Genomic DNA, 26,531 nt, shown 5'->3' on the forward strand with positions numbered 1-26,531 from the left:
AGTTCCTAGAAGGCAGTGGGAAAGAAGGGGAGTCGCTCTGTTTACAGCCCTGGGCTAGGGATTTGCGGACTTCGTGCTGTCCTGAGTCGGGTGGAGCCAAAAAGTTTCCCAAACCCTGCCTGCAGTCATTAATTAAAGAGTCGATCCCGCGAAAGGGGCCCTTAAAACCGTAACTCAATGCCTTCCAGCTCTCACTGACTCCGCAGAGAAATAGTGGAGGGAATGGAGTCGCAAAACGGTTTCAATGCTCTTTCTCAGACCTGGGCTTCGGTTTAATTGAACCTTACCTGGACGCAGGTGGCAGTGGCTACCACCCAGAACTCCCTTAACTCTAGCCGCAGTCAGAGCCCCAACATAGTCTCTTCCTAGTCCCATGGGCACCCCAAGTAGGACTCAAACTTCCCACCGGCGTTGCACCTCCACCTCAGGGCCAACAAAACCTAGTTGTGAATTGCTCCCAATACCGGGGGCTCTAAGCAGGGTGGGTGGGATGAAGATGACTTCAGCAGAAGAAATGCCTTTTCAGTAGGCCGGGTCCCTGGAAAGGCTGGATAAAACCTCATCAGGGAGGTGCACAAGGCGCCGCTGCCCGCCGCCACCTCCTCCCAAACTGATTCCCTGCTGTAGACAAAAGTGCAGCCCAGACTTGGGGCTCCAAAAAAGACAAGGGGCATCCTGAAATAGGATTTGGTAGCTGACAAAGCAAACGGAAATTTGATCCTAGCATTAACTCGGTGCCTCAGGAAAAAAAAAAATTATTTTAAGCTGTATTAGCTAAATTTAGTTTGACCGTGTGTGTGTGTGTGTGTGTGTGTGTGTGTGTGTGTGTGTGTGTGTGTGTGTGTGTGTGTTCCATAGCCCCAAGTCACGTTGGATTTTTAAAGAGTAATGATCTAGAGAGTTCTGGGTACTCTCCTTTCCAAGACAAAAACAGTGGCCTAGGCTTCTGACTGGTAGAAGCTGGGAATCTGTATTGACCATGGATGGGATCATGGATGGGAGCAGAGGTTGGCTGCTCTCCTCCTGTGTTTAGGATTGTTATTGGAACTCAAAAGACCGGAAGGTTGTCATTGTCTAGTTTTAGTTTTGAGGGGCTGCAGAAGTACACCCATCACTTGTCAAGTGCTTTACCCACTCAAGTTACTCACTCAGCTTTAAACAACAACAACAAAACAAAACAAAAAAAAATCCCTTTATTTCCATAGAGGAGATCACAGCATGGTTTGAGCTACTTTAGAAAAAAGAAGATGTAATGGAAAAGACAGCCCTTCTTTGCGATTGGAAATATCCCCATTCCTGAGACCTAACGAGGGAACAGAAAGTCAACCTACAGAGCTCAGAATCCTCATACTTACTGGAAGGGGCCAGGAGGGAGAGCCTGCTGTAAGCATGAAGACTTCAACTCCTTAGCTTTTTCTACCAGTCCACAGCTCACTCCAGCCACATAAACATTGCTGTTCTGCTCAGACAGAAACCTGCTCTGTGAAAAGTAAGCAGCCACTGCTCCCTTCCTGCTGTGTAAGACAACATACAAGCGCAACCTTGCATATGAATAACACAAAGTTTTGTTTCTGAGACCCCCCTCCCCCAACTCATCCTGTGAACCCTTTCCCTCCTTTTTATACACAGCAAGACTTTTGGTTTTAAGCCTGTGAACTCTTCACACGTGCCTGAATTGCTCAGCTTTCCACGGCAGCACAATCTCTCTACTCCGCAGACAACCCTGCAGTCTATCACAGAAAATGTCAATTATGTCTTTGGAGATAGCATGAGTGGGTTGGGAAATGTGTCTGGTCTATATATCCACATACTAATGTTTCATTCATTTCTACTGCTCGCCTGCCTATAACTTGCCTATCTTGACCTAGTGCATCCCTACCATCACAGACAATTAACTCAATTCTGATCATTAATAAAAAACACCTTTAGTTTCAACTCATGGTTAACTTGCTCCTAGGTGTTATTAAAGATGAATTTCTCCTAGAAGGAATGCTGGAGAAAAGAGTGCTTTCTAGTCCCAGGTGGGTCAAAGGGAGGGCAGTGTCATTAAGCATAGCAGGAAGCTAAGATGACATCTTTTGTACAGCTTAGCTATTGAGCCAAGTTTAGTATAGAAAAGATAAAAAGGTTTGTTTAAAGTTACAAGGACAGATATTCCAACCCATCCTAAGACAGGATGCAAAGGTGTGACAGATGTTGCCACTTGCTCAGTGACTTTATTCTCCTAGGATGGAGGGATTGGTTGACTGATACTTGGAGTTGAGTCCTGTGTTCCTGGATTTTCTTTTCTCTCTCTCTCCCTCCTTTCTCCCTATTCCACCCTGCAGTTAATAACAGGGAAACATGGACCTGTTTCTTCAAGTCTCCACTTTGGATAATAAAATTTTAAAAGGGCAAATTTCAATTGTCTTGTCTCGGTCGCAGCAATCTTTGCACCTGTAACTCGGAGGGTGGGGGGTGTGGGGGGTAGGATGAAAATGCTGGTTGTTTGTGTTGTTAGTTTTGCCTCTCGGATCTCTAGCAAGCTGACCTGATTTTTAGAGCCCCTTTACCCCGGGCAACGAAGAGTCTTCCACACTCAGCCTCCCCTCCACCCCAGCACTGAGTGGCTTAAAAAGATCTGTAACTGGGCTGAAGCAGCTGTTGGCTTCATGCCCTCTTCTAACTTGATTATTCTTTGGACACGTTAGGCAAGCATTAGTGATTGATAATGACGCTAATTAACCCCTTTCCTTTCCAAAGAGTAAGTGGCTGCCAGCAGGATGCTGAAAACAATAAATATAAAACACTGCATACATCAATATCTGCTTAAAGCACAACTTCATTTGGGCACATGCAACTGTACGGCTTTGTTTAATCGTTCCTATTCCTACGTATTCATGCACTTCCAAAAAAGAGCCCTAGGGTGGGAGGGAGGCGAAGGAAGAGCTAGAGTCAAGAAATTAGCCTGTGGCTTTAAGACCACAAAGTACTGTGTACCTGTCCAGCAAAGTAAATCTCTAATAGAAACCATGCAGGTTATTATTTTTTTAATTTATTTCAAGTCTACACTTTAAAACTGAATTAATCTAGCTTTATTTTTAACCTATTTAAACTTAGAACAAGGCTAATGACCATATGACTTTTTTTTTCTTTTTTGCCTTTATGAGGGAACTCTCTTGCCTGACACAGAATTATTGTGAACAGACTCTGAGCTGAAAGAACTGGAAGGCATTATTTTTTCAGAGTAGATAAAATTTTGAATTTTAAGAGAGATTTGGGGAAATCCAGGTAAACTGGATTTGACTGTGCAGTCTGACATAACCTGAGTTGTAAAGAAATGTACATTAAGTTTGGAATTTTGATAAATGAATATTCCTAGCAAGTGAATAAAATGTATTCAATTAACTAAAACCCTGTGCACTTCTGAACTGAAGTGGAATCGACTGTAATTGATTTATTTGAAACCAGAGGTTAAGGACTGAATTAGCTAAGTACAACTGGGTATTTCAAGCCACTGACTTCTCAAATGTCAAATCCCTTCTATTTTAAATATTATTTCAGCTGCGGGGCATTGCGGTCCTGATGGTAGTTCCATCAAGAACACAAATCGTATTAATATTCGATTTTGGGGAGGAGTGGGTTGGATTGTGATTTTTAAAGGGTGTTGAAGTTTAAGACTAGCCTTCTAGAAAGAACAATGTGTTTCCATAAGAGCTGGGTGTGTGTGGTAATTAGCATAGCTTGGTGAGCATCTTTATAATTCAACCATGTATCTTGATCTGGTTTAATCCAAAGAGAATCTTTGCTGTTAGCATATAAACACCTGACCTGTCAAGCAATCCCCACATGTTTAAGAGACTATACATCAACTACAACAGAAAAAGCCAAAATTCACATAGCCTTTGGTTAGCTGAACTTAAGAAAAAAAATTTTTTTTGATAATCATCTCCTGCATCCTATTCCCCTAAAATGCACATAACTCCTTTTAATTTTATTGTTTAAAAACAGTGGCAAGATCATGAGTCCAACCACAGAATGAAAATCACTGATTCTCTGCATTTGAAAACCATTGTTTATTTTTTACCCTGTCCTGTTCCAGCCAGTATCTCCTTTCCATCTTTCGTGGGATGCAAAGATTATATTGGGTTCAGGTTTTCCAACGTAACAGGCATCTGTAAATCCAGATATGAATGAATGGTATTTAATAAGATTGTTTTCGTTTTAAAATGAGTATTTATGTGTCATTGGAGAAAGATCGGCAATGGATGGCTGTTTATGAATGCTATTGTGCCTGAGGTTAGGATCCCCCTCCCACCCCCCACAATCTGAGATGCAGCCAAGAAAAACAGTCCTGATAGACAATGCTTCACTTCACCTGCTACGACGATGTGTGCATTTCATTTCTGTCAACAGTATGTACAGTTAGGGTTCATTCGCCTCATTATTTTATTACATCTATGTTACAGTTAACCAGTCTCTCTAGGAAATAATAAATAACCGCTTTAAAAAACAATTGCTGCATTGCGTTCTGAGAATACACTTTCCATCTGAATTCTCCTTCTCTCTCTCTTTTCTTAACCCACCATTGTTATGAATTCTCTGGCTTTGGAAAATAGAATTTAGACTCCACCAACTCTTGTTGGTTTGTGGAGATTGATTTTACACTGCCTTCCATAAGGAGATCAGAAGGGAAAAGGCTGCAGAGGGACACACGGAGGCTCTCTGCCTTCTCAGTCTTCCCAGAAGCCAAAGCCCAGGACCACAAGTCCAGCCCTTCTCAGCATGCCTACCTACACAGATTTTCACTAAACCCTCCAGCTAGCCAGCCTCTGTTTCTTTGTAATAATAATAATAATAATAACAAAGCCATATGTTAAATCAAAATAAAAAGCCACCTTACTTCCAAGGCAAAGAATTACAAATTCCATTTACAAAAAGCTCTGAATTCATCCTCTTCCTGGGCAAGAAGGTGCTTCCTGTCCCCAGAGCAGTCCTGTTATTGTAGAAGACTGATAGGGAAGGTTTGGGGGGGGGGAGGCCCTCCCCCACCCTCTCCTGTCCACTTTGGAGACTTTTGTGTTTCTAAAAGGTCCTGGGAAGAGCCAGTCAAGATAGGGTTTTGGGTGTGCCTGAACTTGGGGTGCTGGTGTCAAAGATTCCAGAGACCCACCTACTTTGCTACACCCCTCTTCTGGCTCCAGTAGTGAATTCATCTCTAGATGAAATATTAGAGCAAATGGGGCATCTGGCCTCTCTTTCTGTGTTCCATGAATATTTCCGCCACCTCTCCTTTTCTCCTCCCAGAAAAATGAGAGTTAGCTTAAGCCATAAAAGTCTAAGCAAACAAGACTGTAACGGCCATCTTCCTTGTACTAATGAACTAATCATTTGAGTTTCAGTTGTCTTCTGAGACAGATTCTGGAGTCAGTCAGGGAGGAGGGCTTCTTCTGTTCTTACTCCACTCACAACCGGATCTGTCATTTCTAACGTTTAGTTCTGAGGGTTTAGAATTTTGGCTTCCAAAATGCAAATGAAAACCTAAAGGATCAACATAAATAAAATAAAACTTTATTTTTAATAATAAAGTGGATGCCCCCGGTCAGGAAGCAATAGCATGTCATTCCTTTAGCAGTACAAACAATCTTTTATCCAAAAGAATACATCGGGCTTTATTGGGTCGTTTGTCTGAATACAGACTCAGTGGAATATCTAAATGATACCCTGCTCTGAACTCCAAGTTGAAAGTAAGTTTTTATTATACTTGAGGGAAGCAATGGGTTCAGCTGCTTATTGCAAAGAGCAATTGCCAAGGGAGAGTTAAACTCAATTACTGTAACCATACTGAATAAAAAATACTGCCAAGAACAAAAATACGCCTGGGTAAAGACAGCCACTGAATAAAAAAAAAAATCGACATAAAGCGTATCAAATATTTATTTATCTGGGCAACAAAGGACTATGATACATTGACAGGCATAGAGGCTCCTGCCAGAGCAACTCAACACAGTACAGCTAGAACTGCTTCCAACGTGGCCAGCGAAGACACAGAAGCCCAGGTGGTCCCAAATGTTTAAAGATGAACAAAGAGAGAGAGAGAGAGAGAGAGAGAGAGAGAGAGAGAGAGAGAGAAGAGAAATCCCTAACCCTTGGTTTAAAAACAATATTCATTTATTGCTCGAAGGACGCTTTTAAGGGAGGACAGTGAACTCAAATAAACTTTATTTTTCTCCCCATGATACCATAGAAGGATTATCAAATCACTCCAGTTTAAGAATTTTTTTCCAGTGTCCCAATATCACTGATTTTTTCCCCTGTCAGTTCAATGAAAAGCTAAATGTAATACTAATTATATATAAATTTTTATTTTATCTTAAAAATGTTTTTGTTCAACTGTTTCATTATAATCGTTTAACATGCTACCACGGGGCTAAATCCATGAATTGGAGAAAAGGGGCGGGGAGGAGAGAGTCTTACCCAAACCTTGGATTTCTAAGTAAAACCACATGAAGAACTAACAGGGAGGATCCAAAGCCCACTAAACAGGAGGTAAACAAGATCACCAGATAAATAAAAAAAGGTTTAAAACAGACTCACCATATTTACAAATCCCATTAAATTACACATAAATAAATATATACAGAGACGTGAACACTGATTCCCTTATAGAATTGTGGATTGTGTCATCAGAGGAAGTTCAAGTGGGTGGCTGTACCTTGCAGAAGACAGCTTCTACAACTGAAGACAGGACATAGAACTTCTGTATTTGTGTTCAAGTTTATTCACAATACTGATAAAAAATGTCATTATCCTCTTTGCCTTTTTTTTTTAAGTATGGCTACAATCTGAAGTACGCAAGGGAAGGCGATGAGTTAGTCCCATGAAGCTCATATACTTTTTAAATTTTTTAACGTCCTTTTTTAAAAAAAAAAAAGTTTTAATGTTTGTTGTTGATTTGATTTAAAAAAAAAAAGTTCACAAACGCGACAGAACTTTTCTTTGCTGGCTTCACGACCTGTTCTGTTCTCTTAGGCTCCACATGAGGGTAAAGGGGGTGTTGGTGCTGATGGGGAAGTTGAGGCAAGGCGCTGAGCAGGCAGCGGCTGCCCCACTGGCAGTCGAGAGAGCAATCCGGAGGACTCCGGGGACGAAGGGCGGCGCAGCAGCGCAGAGTAGCAGCAGCAGTAGGAGTGGCTGGTCCCGGAGCTGTCACCTGCCGGGTGGGGGAGGGGCGAGTGGGGGTACGCGGGCCGGTGAGGCGGGCGGGGGCGGGGCGGGAGGAGAGCCTCACTTTCTGTGTTTCTCTTCTTTGTCACTGCTTTTGGCGCTGTTGTCCGTGTGGCTGTTGGGGTTGTTGCTGAGGTACATTTTGTCCATGGCCTTGAGGGCCTCGGTGAGATAGTTCTGCAGGGCAGTGACCGCTGCACACACCGCCGGGCTGCCGAAGCCATGGGAGATGAGGTTGAAGTGGGTCAAGCAACTCTGGATGCCAGGCTCCAGGATAGGGTTGGGCCGCGAGTTCCCCAGGGGAGATCGGTCCTGAGCCAGCAGGTCAGTGAACTCTTTGCAGATCTGTCTGCAGTGGAACAGAGACAGAAGTGAAAGCTCCCATCAGGCCTTAGTGGTAGTGAGAAACCATAGCTCCCTGAAGTTATCTCAGCCATCCAGCCCACCTCCCCCCACTCAGGACCCAAGGCCAGTCACTCAGAGTAACAAAGCCTGTCACTTGTAAACCAACACTCCTCCCTTAAATGAATATCCTTCCTACTTCAAAAAGACCTCCCCTTCTCTCCCCACCCAACCCTCAGCCCTGACAAACTTCTGCCTACACCTTTCTCACAGCAAACACCCTGAACACAGAAAAGCATTTCACAGGCAAAGAAAAGTTACACCGGAAGTTAAAAACACACGTATCCCTCTTCAGTATTCTAGAAATGCCAGGCTTGTTCTTCAAAATATCACCAGAGCCTGCTCCCCATATCCCTAAAGGAACCACAATAAAAGCTGGTGGAATGGGGTCTCCTCTCATTCACCTTCAAACCAGATGAGACTTGAATTTAGGCAGAAAGGCAAGCTTTGCTTTTTCAAAATAACAGCAGGCCCCGGGCTCACACTTGACCACACCACACACACACACACACACACACACACACACACACACAAGGATCTGCCTTTGGATCCTCAGAATTTATGTAAGAATCTAGCTTGGAGGTTTATGTCTTTAACCCCAACGCTGGATGAGAGAGATAGTGGGATCCCTCTGATTTGCTGGGCATCCATTTTAGTCCAAATAGTGAGCCCTGGGGTCAGTGACAGACTGTCTCGAAGACTAATGTGGGGAGCCATAGAGAGAGCTACCTCAGCACACAGGAAGTCTGTCTGGTCCCGGAAGCCAGCACTAGCAGAGTCCTTCCTGAGGTCACTAAAGCCCATGGAGGTTGTGTGTGTGTGTGTGTGTGTGTGTGTGTAAGCCTATCACTAGGCCAGAAACTGTCCCACACAAGGCCTCTGCCTCTTAACTCTCTGCTGCGGTGCCCCAGGCACTTTGGGAATATAACTTGGGCCATCTTAAAACCCTGAGATGATAGCTTGCCAGTTAGCTAAAACTTACAGTTACACAGTATACATGTCTCTCTCTCTCTCTCTCTCTCTCTCTGTGTGTGTGTGTGTGTGTGTGTGTGTGTAAGAGAGAGAGATGATAGAAACTGGGGTTGGAGGTAAGAGTAGAGCTGGTCCTGGACGGCACATTTTGTAGGTGGAGTTAGCCTTTGCCTTTCAGAACACAGTGATAGAAAACCCAGGCAAGCCTAGTTGGTAGCCCTGTGAGAATTTGATTCTGATTTTTTCTGAAGCAACACAAATCCATACTCTTTCAGTGAAACCCCCGGCTGCAAACCACACACATCCACATTCATTTAAAAGTCAACACAGAAAGAGACAGAATTTAGGAAGAACACAGAAAACACAGGGACAATTCCACTCTGGTTCCTCTGTGACCCAGCCTGTGCTCACTTAGACACTGGTGCCCTGATTTCAGTATTCACAGCAAAGCCGATCAACAAGAAAGGAAGATGGGGGGTGGGGTGGGGGTGCAGGAGCTAATTTCTGTTTCTTTTGACAGTGAACAGCCCAGACCCTGCAGAGGTAAATGCCTTACTTTGTGGCCAGGAGCATGTTTTTTCTTGCCACTTGCTCATTGGGATCGGAATGTTGTCGGTTGAGAAATTCTGCTACTGCTTTGGCAGGAAATTCAGTTTCACACACGTACCCAAAGTCCCTGGCTAGGTGGACGGCTTCTCCTGGCAAGAGGTGGAGGAGGGAAGTGAGGGCCAGAGAACCACGGACTTGGGATCAAAGTTTCCCCTCCACACCCAACTCCCTAAACTTTTTTCACCAAAAGTTGGAAAGAACAGAAACCACTTGTTTCCTTTCTTTAGACTTTTCTTCTTCTCTGTGAGATCCAGAGAGCAAACTCAGCAGTGACTTGCTGGCTTACAAGGCCAAGAGGGTTTGAAAATGTTAATCTCGCCCATCCCCACCCCCACCCCCACCCCCAACTGCAGTTTCCTCGACTTCTGTTCGAAAATGGCTGCCCTGTTCCACCCTCACACCTATCAACACACCCATCAGTGGCGCTTCCTAATCACTCCTTGAGCTTTTCAGCAGGCGAACAACCGAGAGAGTTTACATTTTAACTTGATCACATACAATTATCTGTTCATCCAAGCCGATTAACCGAGAGGATTTGAGGGTCACTCCACTGAGTCTGTCTGTGTTGTTGATTTTCGAATCTTTGGTTTTAATTTCCTGAACCAGTTGGTTTTTACTGCGGGGCTTCCTGCCATTAGCTCCGGCTCCGGAAGAACGCATGCGCCAATTAGAGCATCAAAGCCCTCTCTGCAGAGCTTGTTTCCATAAAATGGTGCGGATCACAAACAATAACAGTTCTCCAGAAACTGCCTCCCCTCTGCTTCACTCAACCCCCAGACCCAGACCAGCGCCTCATGCTCTACCCTCAGCTTCCACCACCATTTTCCTGGCATATAATTTGGGGATTACGATATGAACAGCGGGATCTCTATACGCTACCATTATTTTAACATAATGTTGCTGGGTTTGAATTTCTGGCCCTAAACAATAGATTTTTTTTAAAAGTTACATTATCATCACCTTCAACGCCATTTAACACCCAGAAATCCTAGAACACCTCCTCAAAAACATTGTTTCCGATGTTTTCTAGAAACTTTCAGATTATTAGATTCCATGGCAATATCTCCCTCGATGCACTACACAAATAAATTATGCCTCATTAAAACATAAGTGGCTAGTTTTAAATCTGCCTGGTAATAAATCTCCATCTTCTTATTTTTCTATTAATGTGAGATATAACAAGACACAAAGGAGAGCTATGCCCTGATTCCCAACCTTAAATGAACTGAGTATCAGAAGAAGTTGGGAATCTAGGAAGCAGGACCGTGAGTGAGCAGATTCTGGTGACAGCTTTTGGATAGCTGTCCAGGATGGCTTTTTGTCTTATGGACTTTGAAGGGTGTAGGGGGTGGGGGGGACCGGAGTAAAAAACTCTTTTACAATGTATCTGTTTCTTCTTTTTCTGTATCAAACAATCCAGATTCTAGAGTTGCTCACTTTCTGCCCCTCCTGGAGAGAAGACACACAATGGAAACAAGAGGTAGGAAGTATATGGCTGGAAACCAACAATGCACAAGGGTTTTTAACCCTGAGCTTTTGGGACAGTCTTAAAGCAGGATGCAGGTCAGAGATTCCCAAATTCATTCAGGAAGTAATGGTCACGCATTTCTCAAATGCAGATGTCAGAATAACTTAAGTGATTTACTGCTGAGTTCTTTCCAGGAGACAGGAACTTGGGGAATGTGTAGTTCTTAAATTTGTTCACTGTTTAGGTCAGGTTTGAGCTGAGAGTAGGGTGACTCTGCCAGACAGAGGAAGAACATATAGGCACGAGTCTATACAAATAGGCTTTGGATCTTTTGTTTTATTTTGTTTTGTTTCTTGTTTTTTTTCCTTGGCACCCCAAATTCTTTTCAATTCCCAGTTACATTCCATGGAAAAGTGAAGCCACCCAAAGGACACAAAACACACTCAAACATCTGGCTAGGAAATATTATCCAAACATTTGGCTACTAAATATTATCCACTCCACCCCACCCCAAGTTGACAGTTCCCTTCCAGACAGCAAGCAGATCTGTTTACCTTCCACTAGTGACGTGAGGAGGGTAACGTTGGCAGCTTTACGTCTCCCTGCTGGCAGATTCAATCCTATCTTGTCCAGTTTTTCTCTTAAAGATCTCCCTCCATTCTTAGACTTCGCTCTGTTTCAGAAACACGGGAGGCAGGGATGTTGAAAAGATTGACTTTCTCTGTGTCACATCAGAGTCATTCTGAACACTTTCTAAAACGTGTTCTTAAAAACTGGGGGTCATGGTCCCAAGGCAGGAGAAGAGAGAGCAAGAAGGAACTGTACAGAAAGATCATGGGAGATGAAAGGCGTATTAAACTGTAAAGCACCCACTGTGTTCAGTTGTCATTGCAACTATTGTGGCAGGTTAGGAACTTTTCATTTTCACACACACACACACTCACGCATGAGCACACGCACACACAGTTCTGATTGCTAGAGTTGGAGGTATTCCTGAGTTCCACTGATAACTGTGTTATTTTCCCTGTTGCTATAATCCTAGCAAAGCCCAGTAGGGTCTTTAAATTGTCTTCACAAGATCTGCTGTTAGGTTGTTCCCAGTGACCAAAGTTATCATTGCACTCTCATTTCATGTCTTGGCTTTGGTCCCAATGGGAAACGCACCTCGCCAAGTGTTTACATGCCATGTCAGGAACGTAACTGGAAATGTCAAGAGGCTGATGGCTGATATCAGCCTTCAAAAATTTTCCCTGATTTCAGAGACAATGGAGTCACTTCTAAATAGATGTCTAAATAGACTCCCATAATCAGAAAGTGGTTAAGATAAATTGTTTAAATAAAACAGCAAATTAATTAATTTCAGATTTTATTCCCTACTCAAGTGGGTCTTTAATTGTGTGGATTAGATTATACTCCCATAGGTGAGCAGTCTCCGATATTGGGGATGGGGGAAGGGGAGGAAAAAGCAGAGGGCAGAGAAAGATCTGTGGCAGTAAAAGATAACTAAGGAGAGTCACTGGTATTAACTCTGCAAAAACCCTCTTAGAGTATGTAGGTGGGCCATACCCACCAAGGCCCAACTGAGAGTTACTATGATACAGGAATAAAGTTAGACAACGAATTACAGGTCTTTTGTAGAGAGGAGAGTAAGAGACATACTCTTTGGCCAAATTTAATACTAGGCCTACAACTCACACCGTTGGATAGATCCCTAAGAACACACCTGGCTCTGAAACTTTTCTCTCTTTAGACTCTACCTCCCTGGCCCTTGTGAAAAACAGGACTCACTCACTTCAGAGAGGTGAGACTCCTGTGTTAATGGATGCGACTACATATAATGAACAGAAACCTGTCACACATCACAGCAAATCAGGACGTCAAAAGTTAAGAGCCGCTGGTACAGAGACTAGGGTGGGGGTAGAGGTTCCTTCTGGCAGGAAGTGCCAGCAACCAGGGATGGGAGGCATGCAGCAAGCAGAAGCCACTCTCTTTCTTTACTTGAAAACCTGTCTGTTAAATCACCACTCAAGACCCTACAGTGTAGTAAGGCAAAGCAAGGAGCCCGGAAGCTTTTCTGAGCTTGTAACCTGTGCGTAACCAGGGAAAAGGCAGCAGCACGGCGCCCCACGGCTGCCAAGGCTGGGACTGAGCCCCGTACGGAGAAAACTGCGCCTGCGTGCTGCAGAAAGCGGAGTTCCCCGAGTGCGCAGGCGCGTTGCCTCACCCCCGCCTCCAGCCACGCCCACAAAGCGCCACTCTTTTCTCTCCGCCCCTTTCTCGTCCTGCGTGCAGTACAGCTACCGGCCCGGCGCAGGCGCACTGGGGCCGCGTTCCCGGGGTGGAGCGGGGCGGGGCGGGGCGGGGCGGGGCGGGGCCGGTCCGAGCCTCACCTCCGCAGTACTCCGCCCAGGAGCGACGCGTTGAGACACTCGGGCGGTGAGAGGCGCCGCTGTACTTCCGCCACCGTGACCTTGTACTTCGAGGTGGAGCTGAGGAGCGACAGGCGACCCGGAACTGAACAGAAGACTTCGTTGGGGTTCACCACGCCACCGAAGAGGTTGTCCTTGTTGATAGGGATGGCGGAGACAGCATTGCTGTTGGACTTGGACAGGGACACAGGGCCTGCGAAGACAGATGCGGGCGCGTGTTGGGGGCGGACCGACCGAGTGCTACTCAACTCAGGAATCCCGAGGCAGCATCCTGCCCTGACCCTTGCAGCAAGCTGTCTAGAGATGGCTGATGCTGTCGCGACCCCCTGGGCTCTCAGAGGGCTCCGGAGTGATGCAGGAGCTCGGGATTAGGGAGACAACGAATGGGTTTTATGTGCAAACCTGAGACAGGGTTGGTGTAGTCGGGGGTTTTGCTGGCAAAAGGCTCAGTGCCAAAAGAAATTGCTGTTAAAACCAGCAGACAGTTTCGATGGCTGCAGCAGCTATGAACATTTCAGTAAGCAAGCAAGTGGTGGATTCTGTTGTCACACACTACACGTCCGTCCTTTCATCAATAGACCCTTATGTTCCATTTAAAAGACACTCGGGCTTTGGAGATCATTCCAAGCCCGTGAACAGGACTCAAGAATAGGCCTACAGTTGAACATTAGGAATGCATCCTTTTGTTGAGCAAATACTAAATGAACCCTGTCTGTCTAAGCCCCTTCAAAGGGATGGGGGTTAGGATATATAATCAGTTAAAACCGTAAGCTCTTCATTGTTGGATCTACCATTGTTAGAAAACAAATTCAAGACCATCAGAACAAGGGGTTCATTTCTTAACACATGTAATTCAGATGCACCCACAACCGTTTAAGTTCAATGTGTTTGTATCTTAAAATTCCACACGGAGACATATAATAATAACATGCACAGTCTCATCATAGCACTTCTCATGTTTTTGTTTTGTTTTGTTTTTAAATAGGGATATTCTAGTTGTATGGGGAGGTGAGGGCCTCTAGGTTTTGGATAGATCACTTGTGACATTAATAGCTCTGGGGAGGCTAATAGAGACAATAGGAGTTAAACGAACTCGAGAGAGATTACTAATAAAAGAGCCAATTATCATGTCGACTTGGAAAGAGTACCTCTTAACATTTATCCCTTACACATCTAATTTGACATGACAAAGATTTCACAGATGCAAAAATGAAACTTTAAACTAGCTAACAATATACTGATTCGGGGGTTAGAAATGAGAACAGTTTTATATAGTATCGTCCTCTGGTGGTGCCCAGAATCCTGAAGTACCTGCCACCATAACAACAAAAGTACTGCTGCTACATTTAATACAAGAAACTTTATCTCTACCCACTAAGCACAATGCAGATGATAAACCCATGCAAATTACGTAACATCTTTCTTTTCTATATACATAGAAAAGAACAACAGTGGGCATCTTCAAGATACTAATTTTAACCAAAAGCTAAATTTTTGCTAACCTAATTCAAGTTTTAAAGCCTTGAAACTCAATCAAGAGACTAGAAACTAAATCGGAGATCTCGAAAAGTTGTCTTCCCCTGATAGGGTGCATTTTTTTCAATCTGACTTTTTATTAATATTAAATTATTTGTATTATTTCAGCTTGATACACTTTTGAACCCTCATGGCCTTTAACTGCACACAATTAATTAACTATGAGACTATTTCCAAATCGAAATGCCACTTCCAAATCAGGTCAACTAGTGCACATTTCACTTTGTGCAAATATCATTAAACTACATTCAATGCTGAAATCCCGATTAGAACAAAGCTAGCCTGTTGCCATTATCAAGGTCCTGAAAGCTAGTGGTTTAAGCACTGTTCTTCTATGCCTATCTATTTGCTAATTCTGAGCCTTTAGGAAATCCTATTTGAAAAAAAGAATAAATACAGTCCTGTACGTTCTTTTAAATAGCACTCTGCCTGTAAGGACATGCTTGGAATGAAGAAGGAAATGGCTTACCTTTCTTAATTACAGTTTGATCTGGGATGTTAATACCCGGGTCTTCTACGTGCTGCAACAAAAGGATACACATGAATGTAAGCGTATAATCAAAACAAAAGGAAATGAATATTCGCTGCAAGGTGGGGGAGGGGAGCTCTCCCTCCACCTCCCCCCATGACATTTATATATAAACATCTTGGCTTGCTGAATTTGGAGCTTTAAACCTCAAGAGGTTTCACTGTATACCCTCGGCCCATTTCTCCTCCCCCCACCCCCAGCAGATAATCCACGCTGAAGAGCTCCGGATGGAGAATAAAACTTTCTTTGAAAATCAAATGAAGTTTTGGAGTTCCTAATCTTTTTTTTTTTTTTTTTAAACAGTTCGACCTTTAGAAATGCACCTAGCTTTAGTGTGGCACCTTTCAGCAGCCTCAGACCTCAGGGATCCCAGTGTGGAGGCCGCAAAGCCAAAGAAACACAATAGAAAGGACGGGGCGGGAGAACAGCAGACTGTTGGAAACCCTGTAGGTAATTCACAAAGCGCACACACACACACACACACACACACACACACACACACACACACACACACACCTTCACTTAAGGAAAGCTAGAAATAATTTTCAAAAGACTGCAGCCCGAAGTAGATATGGCAGGAATGTGGAAATATCAGGAACAAAAACCCTTTGAGGCTGCTCTCCTGTTGTCCAGCAGCAGTGTGGGGTCTCCCCCACCACCACCCATTTCTCTCTCTCTCTCTCTCTCTCTCTCTCTCTCNCACACACACACACACACACACACACACACACACACACTCACACAGATGGATGGGTATGCGTAGTATATGCTAGAATCCAAACGTGATTAGAAAGTAAAATGAAATCATGTTTTCTAATGCAGAAACTGACAGGCAATATAATGTCTGGCTGTGTTTACAAATTAGCACCAGGGCTGCTGAGATAGAGGGTTTCGCAATCGTTACCAAGCACAGGCATTGCCATTTAAAAAACTATTACTTCCTTCTCTAGTCTTTGTCCAACAATAATACTGATTCGAACATTTTCCATTCTGTCTTGGATTTATGCTCATGTTAATTGTGCCTGATCGCTATGATTCCGGGTGGATGGCACTAAGTTGCTTTATTACAGGTTTTATTATACTCAATGCTCTCATTTGTAACTTGCCTAAAGTGCTTCTGGATTTAAGTATAATTAAATTGAGAAATGTTCAGAAATGACTACTGCTGCAGTTCTTGTGTTTTAACTATATGGGGAAATATGATCCCTTTATGCTTGCACCCTAAACCCATAAAGTAAATGTAGTGTGGCATAATACTTTTATTTCTGTTATTTCTAGCTAGACCTTGTCCATACAGGGAAGACTGTTAAGTTTAAAACCCCACTGAGATATTAATGATTAAGTAATTTTCACCATCGACTTGATTTTCTTAAATATTTAGCAGTCATTCTTATTAAAAGTTAACTGTGGCAGCAATGAGAAAATTGAAAACAACCCTTTTCCTGACCCAAATTCCTTTGAAAGATTTTTTTTTTCCCTTGAAAGGTGGGGGAGGGTGAGAAGAGCACAAGGCTTCCTGCTTTCATGTGATCATTTGGTTAATTTCTCCTACTGACCAATTTCACCACAAAGAGTTACCACACAGGTATCAAGAATTCCCACCAGCCACAGGACATTTTTTGCAAAAGTAGACCTATGTCCAATGCAGGATAACTCCAAAGCTTATGGCATTATTTTGCTACTTGAGTGTTTTCAAAGAACAGGCAAAAAAAAAAAAAAAGAATTCAGAGACTTTTTAACTAATCACCATAACTTCTAGTTCTATTCAAAATTATATATATATATATATATATATATATATATATATATATATATATATATATTACACATACATAATATTGCTTCAAATTCACTAAGGATCATTTTTAAAAGCATGTGAATATGCACACACACACCACAAACACACACACACACACACACACACAGAGCTCACTTAGCCTTGCATTGGACCAAGCCCCTGCTTTCTGTGTTGCTTGCAAGGCTGTTAAGCATAACCAACAAATTTCAGTGATTAACTAGGCTAAATGAGAGAGGTAATAAATTTTCTATTTTCCTGTAGAACTTCAAGAATGTTTTAAATCCGCCAGGCAATCAGGTAAGTTCATGTGGCCCGTTTTCCTTACAATCTAATTCAGTAATCATTAAACTGTCAACAGACATACCACTGCTATATTTGATGTAGTAATTTGAAATAGCATTTTAGCAAAAATCACATCCAGATACATTTCCTTTCCAAAGAAAAGCACCTTTAACAGAAGCTATGCATGTATATATGTATATATATATATGTATTCCACTTCAGGAAGATTGTAAGAAAGCCATAAATTTATAGAGCCGAGGCTGAGATACTGGTTGCAATTTAATTTTAAAAAGTATTTTCAAATTATCCTTAGCCTGGGTTACATTCTAAGTAGTCTATATGCTAAGGGCCCTGCTTATTTAGAAATCATCTTAAACTGCATTTATTGATAACTGAATTAGAACTCCACACAGCACCCAATAGTCTCCAAACATTTAATTGAATATGCAGTGTAGCAGATTCTGATAGGCGTTGGGAACCTAGCTAATGATTTATGAGGTCACTACTTAGCACCCCCAGGAAGAGAAGAAAGCTGCATTTTAATGTCCCCGTGCTTGGATTTGCTGCTCATGTCCCTTTGATCAGGATAGGGTAGGCATAACTTCTAGGTTTTAGTAACGCATATAAAAGCCGGATCAAGGACCTTTCCCTAAGTCTCCCAGACTTGTACTTTGTGAGCCCATATGAGAAGCTCTAGGTTTAAATTTAACCTCTTTCGGAAAACAGCGAGAAATCATCCCCCACTTTCAGCAGTGGAATTAGAATCTCCCTCGATCTCACAGTTTACTGCCTCGGAGAGGAGCTACCTGAAGGGTGACAATCGCCTGATTTATTTGTGTCGGTTGGAAGTGGTGACCCAGGCATTGTTGAGCGAGCTCCAGGATGCATTGTTCTCAATTACTTTTTAATTTCAAAACTCGATTGTTTAAGTGAGTCTCACCCTCACCCCCAACTATTTTTGAGGAAAACCAAGGCCCTGAGGGCCTGGGCTCCACGAAGCTTCCCAGAGGGCAGGTGAGCCTAGGGCTGCGTTCCCTCCCGCGGCCTGCACCGCCTCTTACCGGGACGTCCTCGATGGCGTGAGGTAAGGAGTGGATCGGGAGGTCCCCGAGCCCAGAGCCGAGCCCGTGCGGGCCGTGCAAGAGGTCCTCGTGCCGCCGATAATCCCTGCGAGGGTCCAGGCCCGACAGTTGGTGGGGTAACCCCCGGTGTGTGTGTAAGAGCCCAGATTCCTGGCTCTGCCTCTGGCCGGGCCAGCCCGGGTGCTGCGGCTGCGGCTGGGCGTGCAGAGGATTCAGGCTGTAGGGGTCGTTGACGTGGGAGTAAGGATCTTGCGACTGGGGGTAGATAGGCTGGTAGGGCGGGGGGAAGTAGGGAGGCTGGAAGTCGGCATTAGGGGTGTGGGACAGCGGCGGGGCGCTGGTGTAGGGAGATTGACCTACAGTGCCCAGCTGGGGCAACCGTGCCGTCCCGTTGCTGGTGCCGTCGTGACGGTCCTGGAAGAAAGCAAGACGGAAAGGGGAAGAAGAAATGAGGCGCAGGGCTTCAGCTACCCTACTAAATTTATTCCACAAGCCCAATGTGGGCAGGCCGCCGAAGTAGGGGGTATCAACTACTACACTGTTCATATTGCAAAACACCCAAGAAGTGAAGCAGGCCTTTGCAAAAAAAAAAAAAAAATTGCAAAGAAATCAGAATATGTAAATATAGTGGCAAGTAGACAGAGACATTCCTCTCAAAGGAGGGAAGGAGACGTAAAAGACTGTGTCCTGTAATACAACCCTTAACAGCCGCAGTACCAATCCTCCCTTAAGCAAAATTCAGATAGCCACTAAATATTAAACAGGAGAAGCGGCCTTTGCTTTTCCCGGATTTGAACCTGTCCGCCACTGCATTATTGTTTACTCTTCCATTAATCTTGAGGGGGGGGGAATCATAAACCTTCAAAGACTATTACCATTTCATGACTATTTAAATAGAAACATGCTTCACACGGAGGCCGTAAGAAAGCACACGTTTAAATGACCAGCTTAAAGGTTTTAACTGCATGGTTGGGGTGGGGGGGTCTGTCTTTTCCGCTTCCTCTGTTAGAAGGCTTTTTACACGACAGGATCGTTTTTTATGATATGAATGGGGAGTGAAAGACGCCAAGCCAGGGTTTAAAATAGAAAGATTCTGTCGTACAGGGTTCTTTTAAAAAGAAAGAGGTGCACCCCGGGGCGGAGGCCCCCGCCCCTTCCACCCCAGCCCCAAAGGGCAAAAGAAATCCCCGACTTTAGGTTTCTCAATTGCAATCTGCTTGCAAAGCAAGCCAAGAGTGGCTTCCAGAGAGCGGGAACCTCTCTCGGAGGTTTAGCCGCCAGGCCCCAGGCTAGAGGAACACACCGAGGTGCGCCTTTCACCCCCACCCCCAAAGACGGATTGAACATCAGATATGGAGAGCGTCTCTGGAGCAAGTAAAGACGCAAGGAAATAAAGACGAACCCGGCGAGAAACTGGCCCAGGGAAAGAGCTGCGGGGGTAGGTCTGCGTGCACGGAGAGGTCCAGCAGGGACAGGGCAGTGGCGACACGTTGGATTTGGGGATGGAAAGGAGCCAGAGAAAAGAGGAAAAGGGGATAGGAATGCAAACGGAAGGCGAGGTTCACAAGGAACCCTGGCCAAGAAGCTCAGGATCTCGGGCAGTTTCTCGGCTGCGGGTTTCTGGAACAGAATTCCTAAGGAAACAGGGTTGGGGGTGGGGTGGGACTCACCATAGCTGAAAAACTGTGAACTAACATCTGCGAAGAGTCTGGGGTAACCAGTCAGGGTGAGGAAAAAAAAAGCCAACAACAATAACCAAAGCAAAAAAAAAAACAAAAAGCAAAAAACCACTACGCCTCGAGCACCCGGCTGCCCCGCGGCCCGAAAGAGCCACACACAAAAGGCGCCGAGAGCCCCGCGCCACCCAGGACTCCAGTCACCGCGCGGACGCTGCCGCGAGCGCCGGAGCCCCGCTCGGATCCATCCGAACTTGTACCACCGAGTCGCGCGGCGCCTTCAGCTGGTCGAACCCACGATCTCTATCCTCCCGGGATCGGTTAGGATTTCAGAGCTCTTTAGGAAAAACAAAAAGCAAAAACCACACCACAAAAAAAAAAAAAAAAATCAACAACAACAACAAAAAAACACCAAAAAAGAAAAGAAAGAAAAACGAAAAAAGTGTGTGTGTGTGTGTGTGTGTGTGTGTGTGCGCGCGCGCGCGTGTTCCTTAATCCGTGTCTCCCCCTCTTTCCTTAGCGGCGGCTTCACTTCAGCTTCTAATAACCGCGCTGGGCAGCGTTCCTGGAGCCTCCTAATAGCAGATATTCATGACTATTAATATTACACGAATACTTAATAAGGGAAGAATGCCTGGAAATCGAGCGTGAAGCGGAGAGGCAACTCGCGCCGGAGCCGGCTCTCAATGCAGTCATTGACGGGAGTCTCAGTGTAGCAAATCGGAGGTGGGGAGAGGGAGCGCGAGAGACAAAAAGCGAGCGACGGAGGGAGCGGGCGAGCGTGCGGGGGGCCGCGGCGCGGCGTCTGGCGAATCACAGCAAAGGGGCAACATTTTAAAAGGTTGCAGGGCCTGCAAAAGTGAAAGAGAAAGAAGGCGAGAGAGGGAGGCCGAGGGGGTCGGAGCGCCGAGAGGGAGGATGTGTCTGCGTGCGTGTGCGAGAAAGAAAGTGTGGGCGACGAGAAGAGAAGGAGTGGAGAGAGGGAGGGAGGAAGGAGGGAGCGCCCGGGAGGAGGAAGGGAGGGCAGGAGGGAGGGAGGAGGAGGGGGAGGAGGGGGCCGGGCCGGAGCTGCGGAGAGGGAGCCCGCGGCGGGGNTGGGGGGGGGAGGGGAGAGGAAGCGAAGGAGGACAATCGGACCTAAAAGGCTAGGGCAGACCTCGGGATGGAGCGGGGGTCGCGCGCCGCGGGCTGGAGCTCCTGGGACCCGCTGGCGGCTGCCCACGGAGTTCTGCGCCTGGGAGGTGCTTCCCGCCGCTCTCCGGCCGCGGGATTCTCTGTTGCGCAGCGGGGCCTGGGACTCGGGACTTGGCTGCCCGCTGCCTCGCTGATCCTCCATGGCCCGACGTCCCGCCTGGGAGCAACCCGCCCGCTTCGCTAACCCTTGTCCTCCGCCTGGTCGCGAGCCGCCTTCCCTAGGACCTCGGAGCCGCGAGCCCGTCGGCTGCGGCTTCTCCGATCTCGGTTGGTCCCAGGGACCGGGTTCCGGGAGCGGGAGCCGGAGCCCGGACGCGGCCCCGGGCGCGCACAGACGCGAAGCGGCCCAGCCTGGGCGCCTCTGGCGAAGGCTCCTGGCTCCCTGCACAAACCCGTCGGACTGGCTGGGCCACTCCCGCCGACACCCCCTAGATGACAGAGCTAGCTCTCCCCGCGCGTCGCCACTGCTAGTCCGCCCGCCTGGTTGTCGGAACAAGCGGCACCTCGCCTCTTGCGTGTCCCTGCAGAGCCTCAGCCAAATCAGACAACTCTAAGCCCGCTCGAAAACCCGAAATCTCTGCTCCAGCGCTGGCTATCCCGCCGCTACCAAAGTTGTTGAGATTGCCCAGACTTTTTTTTTTTTCTTCTTCTTCTTCTTCTTCTCACCCATCCCGGTCTCATCACACCCCTCTCCAACCCCTCTCTGGTGCACCTTCAGAGTCCCTCTGGGGGGTTCAAGTTCATCTCGCGCCCTACCCTCGAGTTCCCTTTGGTGTGTTGAGCCACGCGAAGATTCTTAACGCTTCCACTCAGGGCGCTTGTACCCCGAACTGACCTCGGGGTTCCAAGAAAGTGAAAAAGCCATCAGCTTGAGAAGGGAGCCCAGACCCCTAAGGGGGAAAAACTGCTCTTAAAGAGTAACAGTAGAACCTAGGCCTGCCGGCAAAAGTCACCCTTAGTCTAGAAAACAAAGCAGTCAGGTCCTACATGGGGTTCCTGGGCCCCTCTCGGCGCACCCACAGGAGTCCCCAGAGAAGCAGGGATATTGGTGGGGATGCCTGTCACCTGGTGTCCCAGGTTGGGAGTGGAGAGAGATAAAGGGAGAGCCGGAGAGGAGAAAGGCGAACAAAACAAAACAAAACAAAACAAAACCAACAACAAAAAAACAAACCCAGCATTTTAAAAGAAAAGGGGGAGGGAGCGGGTGACACTTCCCTCACGTAAACCCAGTTTCTGATTTCGAGTGAAGACGGAATTTTTGCCTCTGCGCGCCCGCGAGCAGACGATTTAGCCGGAACCCCTAGCTCCAAATGCCAAAGGGGGGGGGGAGAGAAAAAGAAAGAAAGAAAGAAAGAAAGAAAGAAAGAAAGAAAGAAAGAAAGAAAGAAAGAAAGAAAGAAAGAAAGGAAGGAAGGAAGAACAGCGAAAGTCAAGGCTACTACAGATTTGGATAATCACGGGCTTCCCACCCCTCCGTCACACCACGCGCTCATCAGCCCCTTTCAGTGGGGTATGAAAACACACACACACAACAGGCTGAGGCCATCCCTCCCACCCCCACCCCTCCGCACAAGCCTATGGTTCTTTTCATGCCTCCCTGGCTGTCCCAAAAGTTATGCTCTGAGGCTCTGGGTTTTAAAATGGGCTCCCAAGGGACAGCCCTCTCTCTGATCCCAGCGGACTATCGGCAACCGGAGACACTAGGCTGTCGCCCCAGGATTTTCAGGGTCCCGCCGCTAAGCACTGGCAGGTAGAAGGGGGATCCCTCCCCCATCCCTGACTCCCAGAGGCCGGTAACGCACCCATACCCAACCACCACCACGGGGTGTGTCCACCCCAAAGCTCAGCGGGAGAAACTCCTTAGAACTTCAAGGACTATAGCAGCTAAAGAGTGACACCAAGGGCTGACGTGTGGGCTCCCAAGCCGAACGTGCTTTACAGGTCAGGGCGAAGTGTGCGCCCTTCTCCAAATGCAAGAAGGGAACGTCTTTAGGGAGAAAGAAAAGAATGAATGAAAAAGGGGGGTATTAATGTCAGAGAGGGAATGAAAGGGGGAACATGGTTTTACTTTCTTCCTGCTACTGTAGGCACCCCCAGGATCTCGCTCAAACACACCAGAGTGCACAGGCACGTGCCCAGTTGCCAGCTTTTTTTTTTTTTTTAACCCAAGCTCTTCTCTTCCTTCCACTCTCAGGCAGAACCAAAAGTAACCAGGAGAAAAGGGGAGAAAGTGGAACACGAGCTTCGAAAGACAAAAGTGAAAGAACCGAGATCCATGTCCACCATCTCCAGCGTCTCCCCCGTGCTATTCGGGCGACTTGGAGGGGTGGGAGCTGCGCGGGTGTTAAGTTTGTCCCACTCGCATTTCGCGTGGAGAGAAGGAGGAGGAGGAGGAGAGGGAGGGTCGATCTCCAAGCCTGTGGCCGCAAGGATGACTGAGTCGGCGCCGCGCTTACCTCGCAGTCTTCGTACTTGATATTATCCGTCAGTTTCCAAAGCATTTTCATGGATCGGCGTGATCGGATTTGCCCCTCTGCGCCTCGCACCCCAGCGGAGCTACTCTCTGGGTTAGCGCAAAGTGCGGGCTGCGGGCGGTGAGCAAAAGAGGAGGAGGAGGAGGAGGGGGAGGAGGAGAGGAGGGCGAGGAGGAGGAGAAGGGTAGGAAGGGGGAGGAGGAGGAGGAGGAGGTGGAGGTAGAGGAGGAGGAGGGCCAGGAGGAGAAGGACGAGGAGGGAGGAGGAGAGAAGGGTTAGAGAGCTCCCGTGTGCGCTCGGAGATCTCCCTCTAATGGTAGAAACTTTTCCCTTTTCCTGCTCCTCTCAACAGCCTAATCGCCTCATTAGCATATCAACAATAGTCCAATTGCTCACCAGGACCACAATCTGCTGCAGGCCGCTCCGACCCAGGTATAAAGGCCTCTTCTAGCCGCTAACTTGCTCCTAGAGCACACGCCTGCATGCCAGCCTGCAAGCCCAACAACTCTGTCTGCCTAGAGCTCCAGCACCCTCCCTGTTCGAGCGTCCCCTATCCCCAATTTCATCTCCTTCCCCTTCGCCTGTCTTCGGGTCCTGCTATCCAAAGATGCTTTGGATAAAGCTCTGTGCTACGCAGGGTACCAGCGGCTGTGCCTGGGGACCAACTTTTAGTACCCCACCTCCCACCCTTACTACAACCGCCACTATCTGCCTTTCGTCCCCGTCCGATTTTATTAGAAATCATTATCCCTTTCGCAATGAACCGTAGCCACCAAACCAGGACCAGCAAAGTCACTCCAAGAATTTTGCCCAACTAGAGATCGCCTCCGCTCACCGCTGCTACCCCCTCGGGCTGCAGCGCCCTGGGAGTTTTATTAGCTTTGCGCTCCCCCCTCCCCCCAGGTTGGAGATTCTGACAGCCGGCTCCGGTGGCTCGGTTGGGGTTTGCAATCTCTTAATTGCTACGTGTAAAATAAAAGTTGTACCCTGAAGAGGTTACTCGACAGATCCGGGGGTTAAATGATTTTCCTCCGGTTTGTATGAAGCTGAATCGGACTGACTATTCATCCGGACGTTTGGACTGTAAGGTTTCCCAGGTGCAACGTGGACAACAACACAGAATTCGGATGGGGATGCACAGCCCCTTCTGGAGTGAGCCAAAACGCAGACTCATGAGCTCCTGCGACTCTCCATGCGGTGTCGTACATGCATCAAAATAAAACATTAGGAACCAACTCTTCCTGTGCTAATCGGTCCAGTTTTCCCAAGCTTCTCCTTTTTAATTAAAGAAGGACGCGACCCTTTATGACTTGATGTTATTAACGCCGGCATTTTGGCGGCGCAATGGCCGGCTGGTGAAGAACCTGAAGGCGGGAGACATCCCTTCCCCAAGTTGGCAACTCCTGACTCCGCCCAGGGGCTTACTCACTCCACCGGGACCCTTCCTCCCTTACAGCAATTATTCTAAAGTAAGAGATAAAAAAAAAAACAACACTAAAGACTTTAATGTGACACTTTGATATAGAGGGATTACTCTGGCTGAGTTTTCCCACTAGCACTTTAAAAAAATATTTTTATCTGTCTTTGTCCTGCTAATTGTGGATCAACGACAGCAGATCTCCTCAGAGACCTCTGGTTCATCTGATTCTTTTTTCTTTGGTTTTTCTTCCTTCTTTTCTTTCTTCTTTCCTCCCCCCCAAAAAAATGTCCAGGCCTCCCCGATTTCCATAGTGAATCCCTCATGGGGAGGAAGACATCGGCAAATCCAAGTGTTTGCTAACAGGTGGAAGAAAAGCAAGAGAAGAGAACACCAGTCTCCACTTAGAACTGTAGAGATGCAATTCTTCTTCCTGAAGACCCTGCCTAAGCTAGAGTCTCTTCCCCGAAAGCCAGAGACAAGACCAGAGCTGACAAGTGAATTCAAAGTCTCAAGGCCCTGGGTACCCCCTAGAGATGCCTTTCCACATTTAAGTAGCACTTTGGCTGCTAGGTGTAGGAACTTGGCTCCCCACTCTGCCTAGGAAAAAAAAAAAAAGGTCAATTTCTAAGTAAACCTCCGCAAGGTTTTTCCCCAAGCTCAACTGACCTGTAAAAAGGCTTAAAACCTAGAGCTCAGTCTCTGGGAGGGGCCAGCACCTCCACTTTCCCCAGAGGCAGCCACAGCCCGGTGCCCTATGACTTGTAGGCCCGCTCCAAGGCCTGCAAGCTTGGGTTTTTACATCCTGCGGGCTCGCCAGGGTGCTTGCGGGAACTCTTAAGTTTCGCTTTCTTTTCCTTCAGTTGTGACCTAGGGGGAAGGCGCTTAAGGGGTTATTTGCTCTCTAACCCCCCCCCCCATCCCCTCCCCTGTCCCCGCAGCTCAGTGCCTGGCGGATCTCTGGCTCCAAATCAGCTAAAGGCTACTAAACTGTAGTTGTACTCCCGCCAAGGGCACCATTGACGTGTAGATTGGGCCTGCCAGCTCTGGGCGGCCGCAGCCGCGGCCCCGCAGTGTGGGCGCTGATGAAAGGCTGGGGAGATCGGTCAGTTGGGTAGCCCCTGAGCCTGGGAAGCACACGCTTGCCTGAGCTTCATTACCACAACTTGTCTCTTGCAGTCAGTTCTGCAACTGGGCAAGGGCCGTGGTTCCCTTGGATAGCAGCCTAGAGTTAGAGCTGAGGATACAGGCCTGACCTGGGGGAATGAACTATACCGAGGCACGGACAACAGGAGTAACAAAGAAACACGGTCGGAATGATCTTCTGTTCTCTGATTGTCAACATCCACCGAGATGAGCGATGCCCAAGTGGCCAAGCCTGGTAGATCTGTTCCCATAGGTCTCAAAACCACTGGCCCTCAGCCCCAGATCCAGGCCCTACAGCCACTTGCCAACTG

The 26,531-nt window shown here is 46.8% G+C and overlaps 1 protein-coding gene and 1 long non-coding RNA gene across 5 annotated transcripts in view; one reads left to right on the forward strand and one right to left on the reverse strand.

Annotated features, from left to right (window-relative positions):
• Positions 1-5,898: 5,898 nt before the first annotated feature.
• Positions 5,899-26,531, reverse strand: part of Tfap2a (transcription factor AP-2 alpha) — a 22,436-nt gene continuing 1,803 nt past the window's right edge. The window contains exons 1-8 of one of the 4 annotated variants that reach the window (XM_021180233.2): positions 24,644-24,911; positions 23,640-23,768; positions 18,293-18,727; positions 15,092-15,143; positions 13,048-13,279; positions 11,212-11,330; positions 9,137-9,278; positions 5,899-7,555 (exon numbers count right to left, since the gene is read on the reverse strand). In XM_021180233.2, coding sequence (XP_021035892.1) covers positions 7,267-7,555; positions 9,137-9,278; positions 11,212-11,330; positions 13,048-13,279; positions 15,092-15,143; positions 18,293-18,727; positions 23,640-23,690 — 1,320 coding nt within the window. In that variant the 5' untranslated portion in view covers positions 23,691-23,768; positions 24,644-24,911 and the 3' untranslated portion in view covers positions 5,899-7,266. Of the gene's footprint in view, positions 7,556-9,136; positions 9,279-11,211; positions 11,331-13,047; positions 13,280-15,091; positions 15,144-18,292; positions 18,860-19,983; positions 20,364-23,639; positions 23,769-24,643; positions 24,912-26,531 lie in introns of those variants that run through there. The other 3 variants (XM_021180235.1, XM_021180234.2, XM_021180230.1) reach the window with 3 other exon arrangements.
• LOC110307938 lies at positions 17,766-25,153 on the forward strand. The gene is made up of 3 exons (XR_002379484.1): positions 17,766-17,822; positions 23,378-23,750; positions 24,010-25,153. It is a non-coding gene; the product is annotated as an uncharacterized LOC110307938 (long non-coding RNA).

The sequence above is a fragment of the Mus caroli genome, chromosome 13, assembly GCF_900094665.2.
Source record: "Mus caroli chromosome 13, CAROLI_EIJ_v1.1, whole genome shotgun sequence".
NCBI classification, from domain to species: Eukaryota; Metazoa; Chordata; class Mammalia; order Rodentia; family Muridae; genus Mus; species Mus caroli.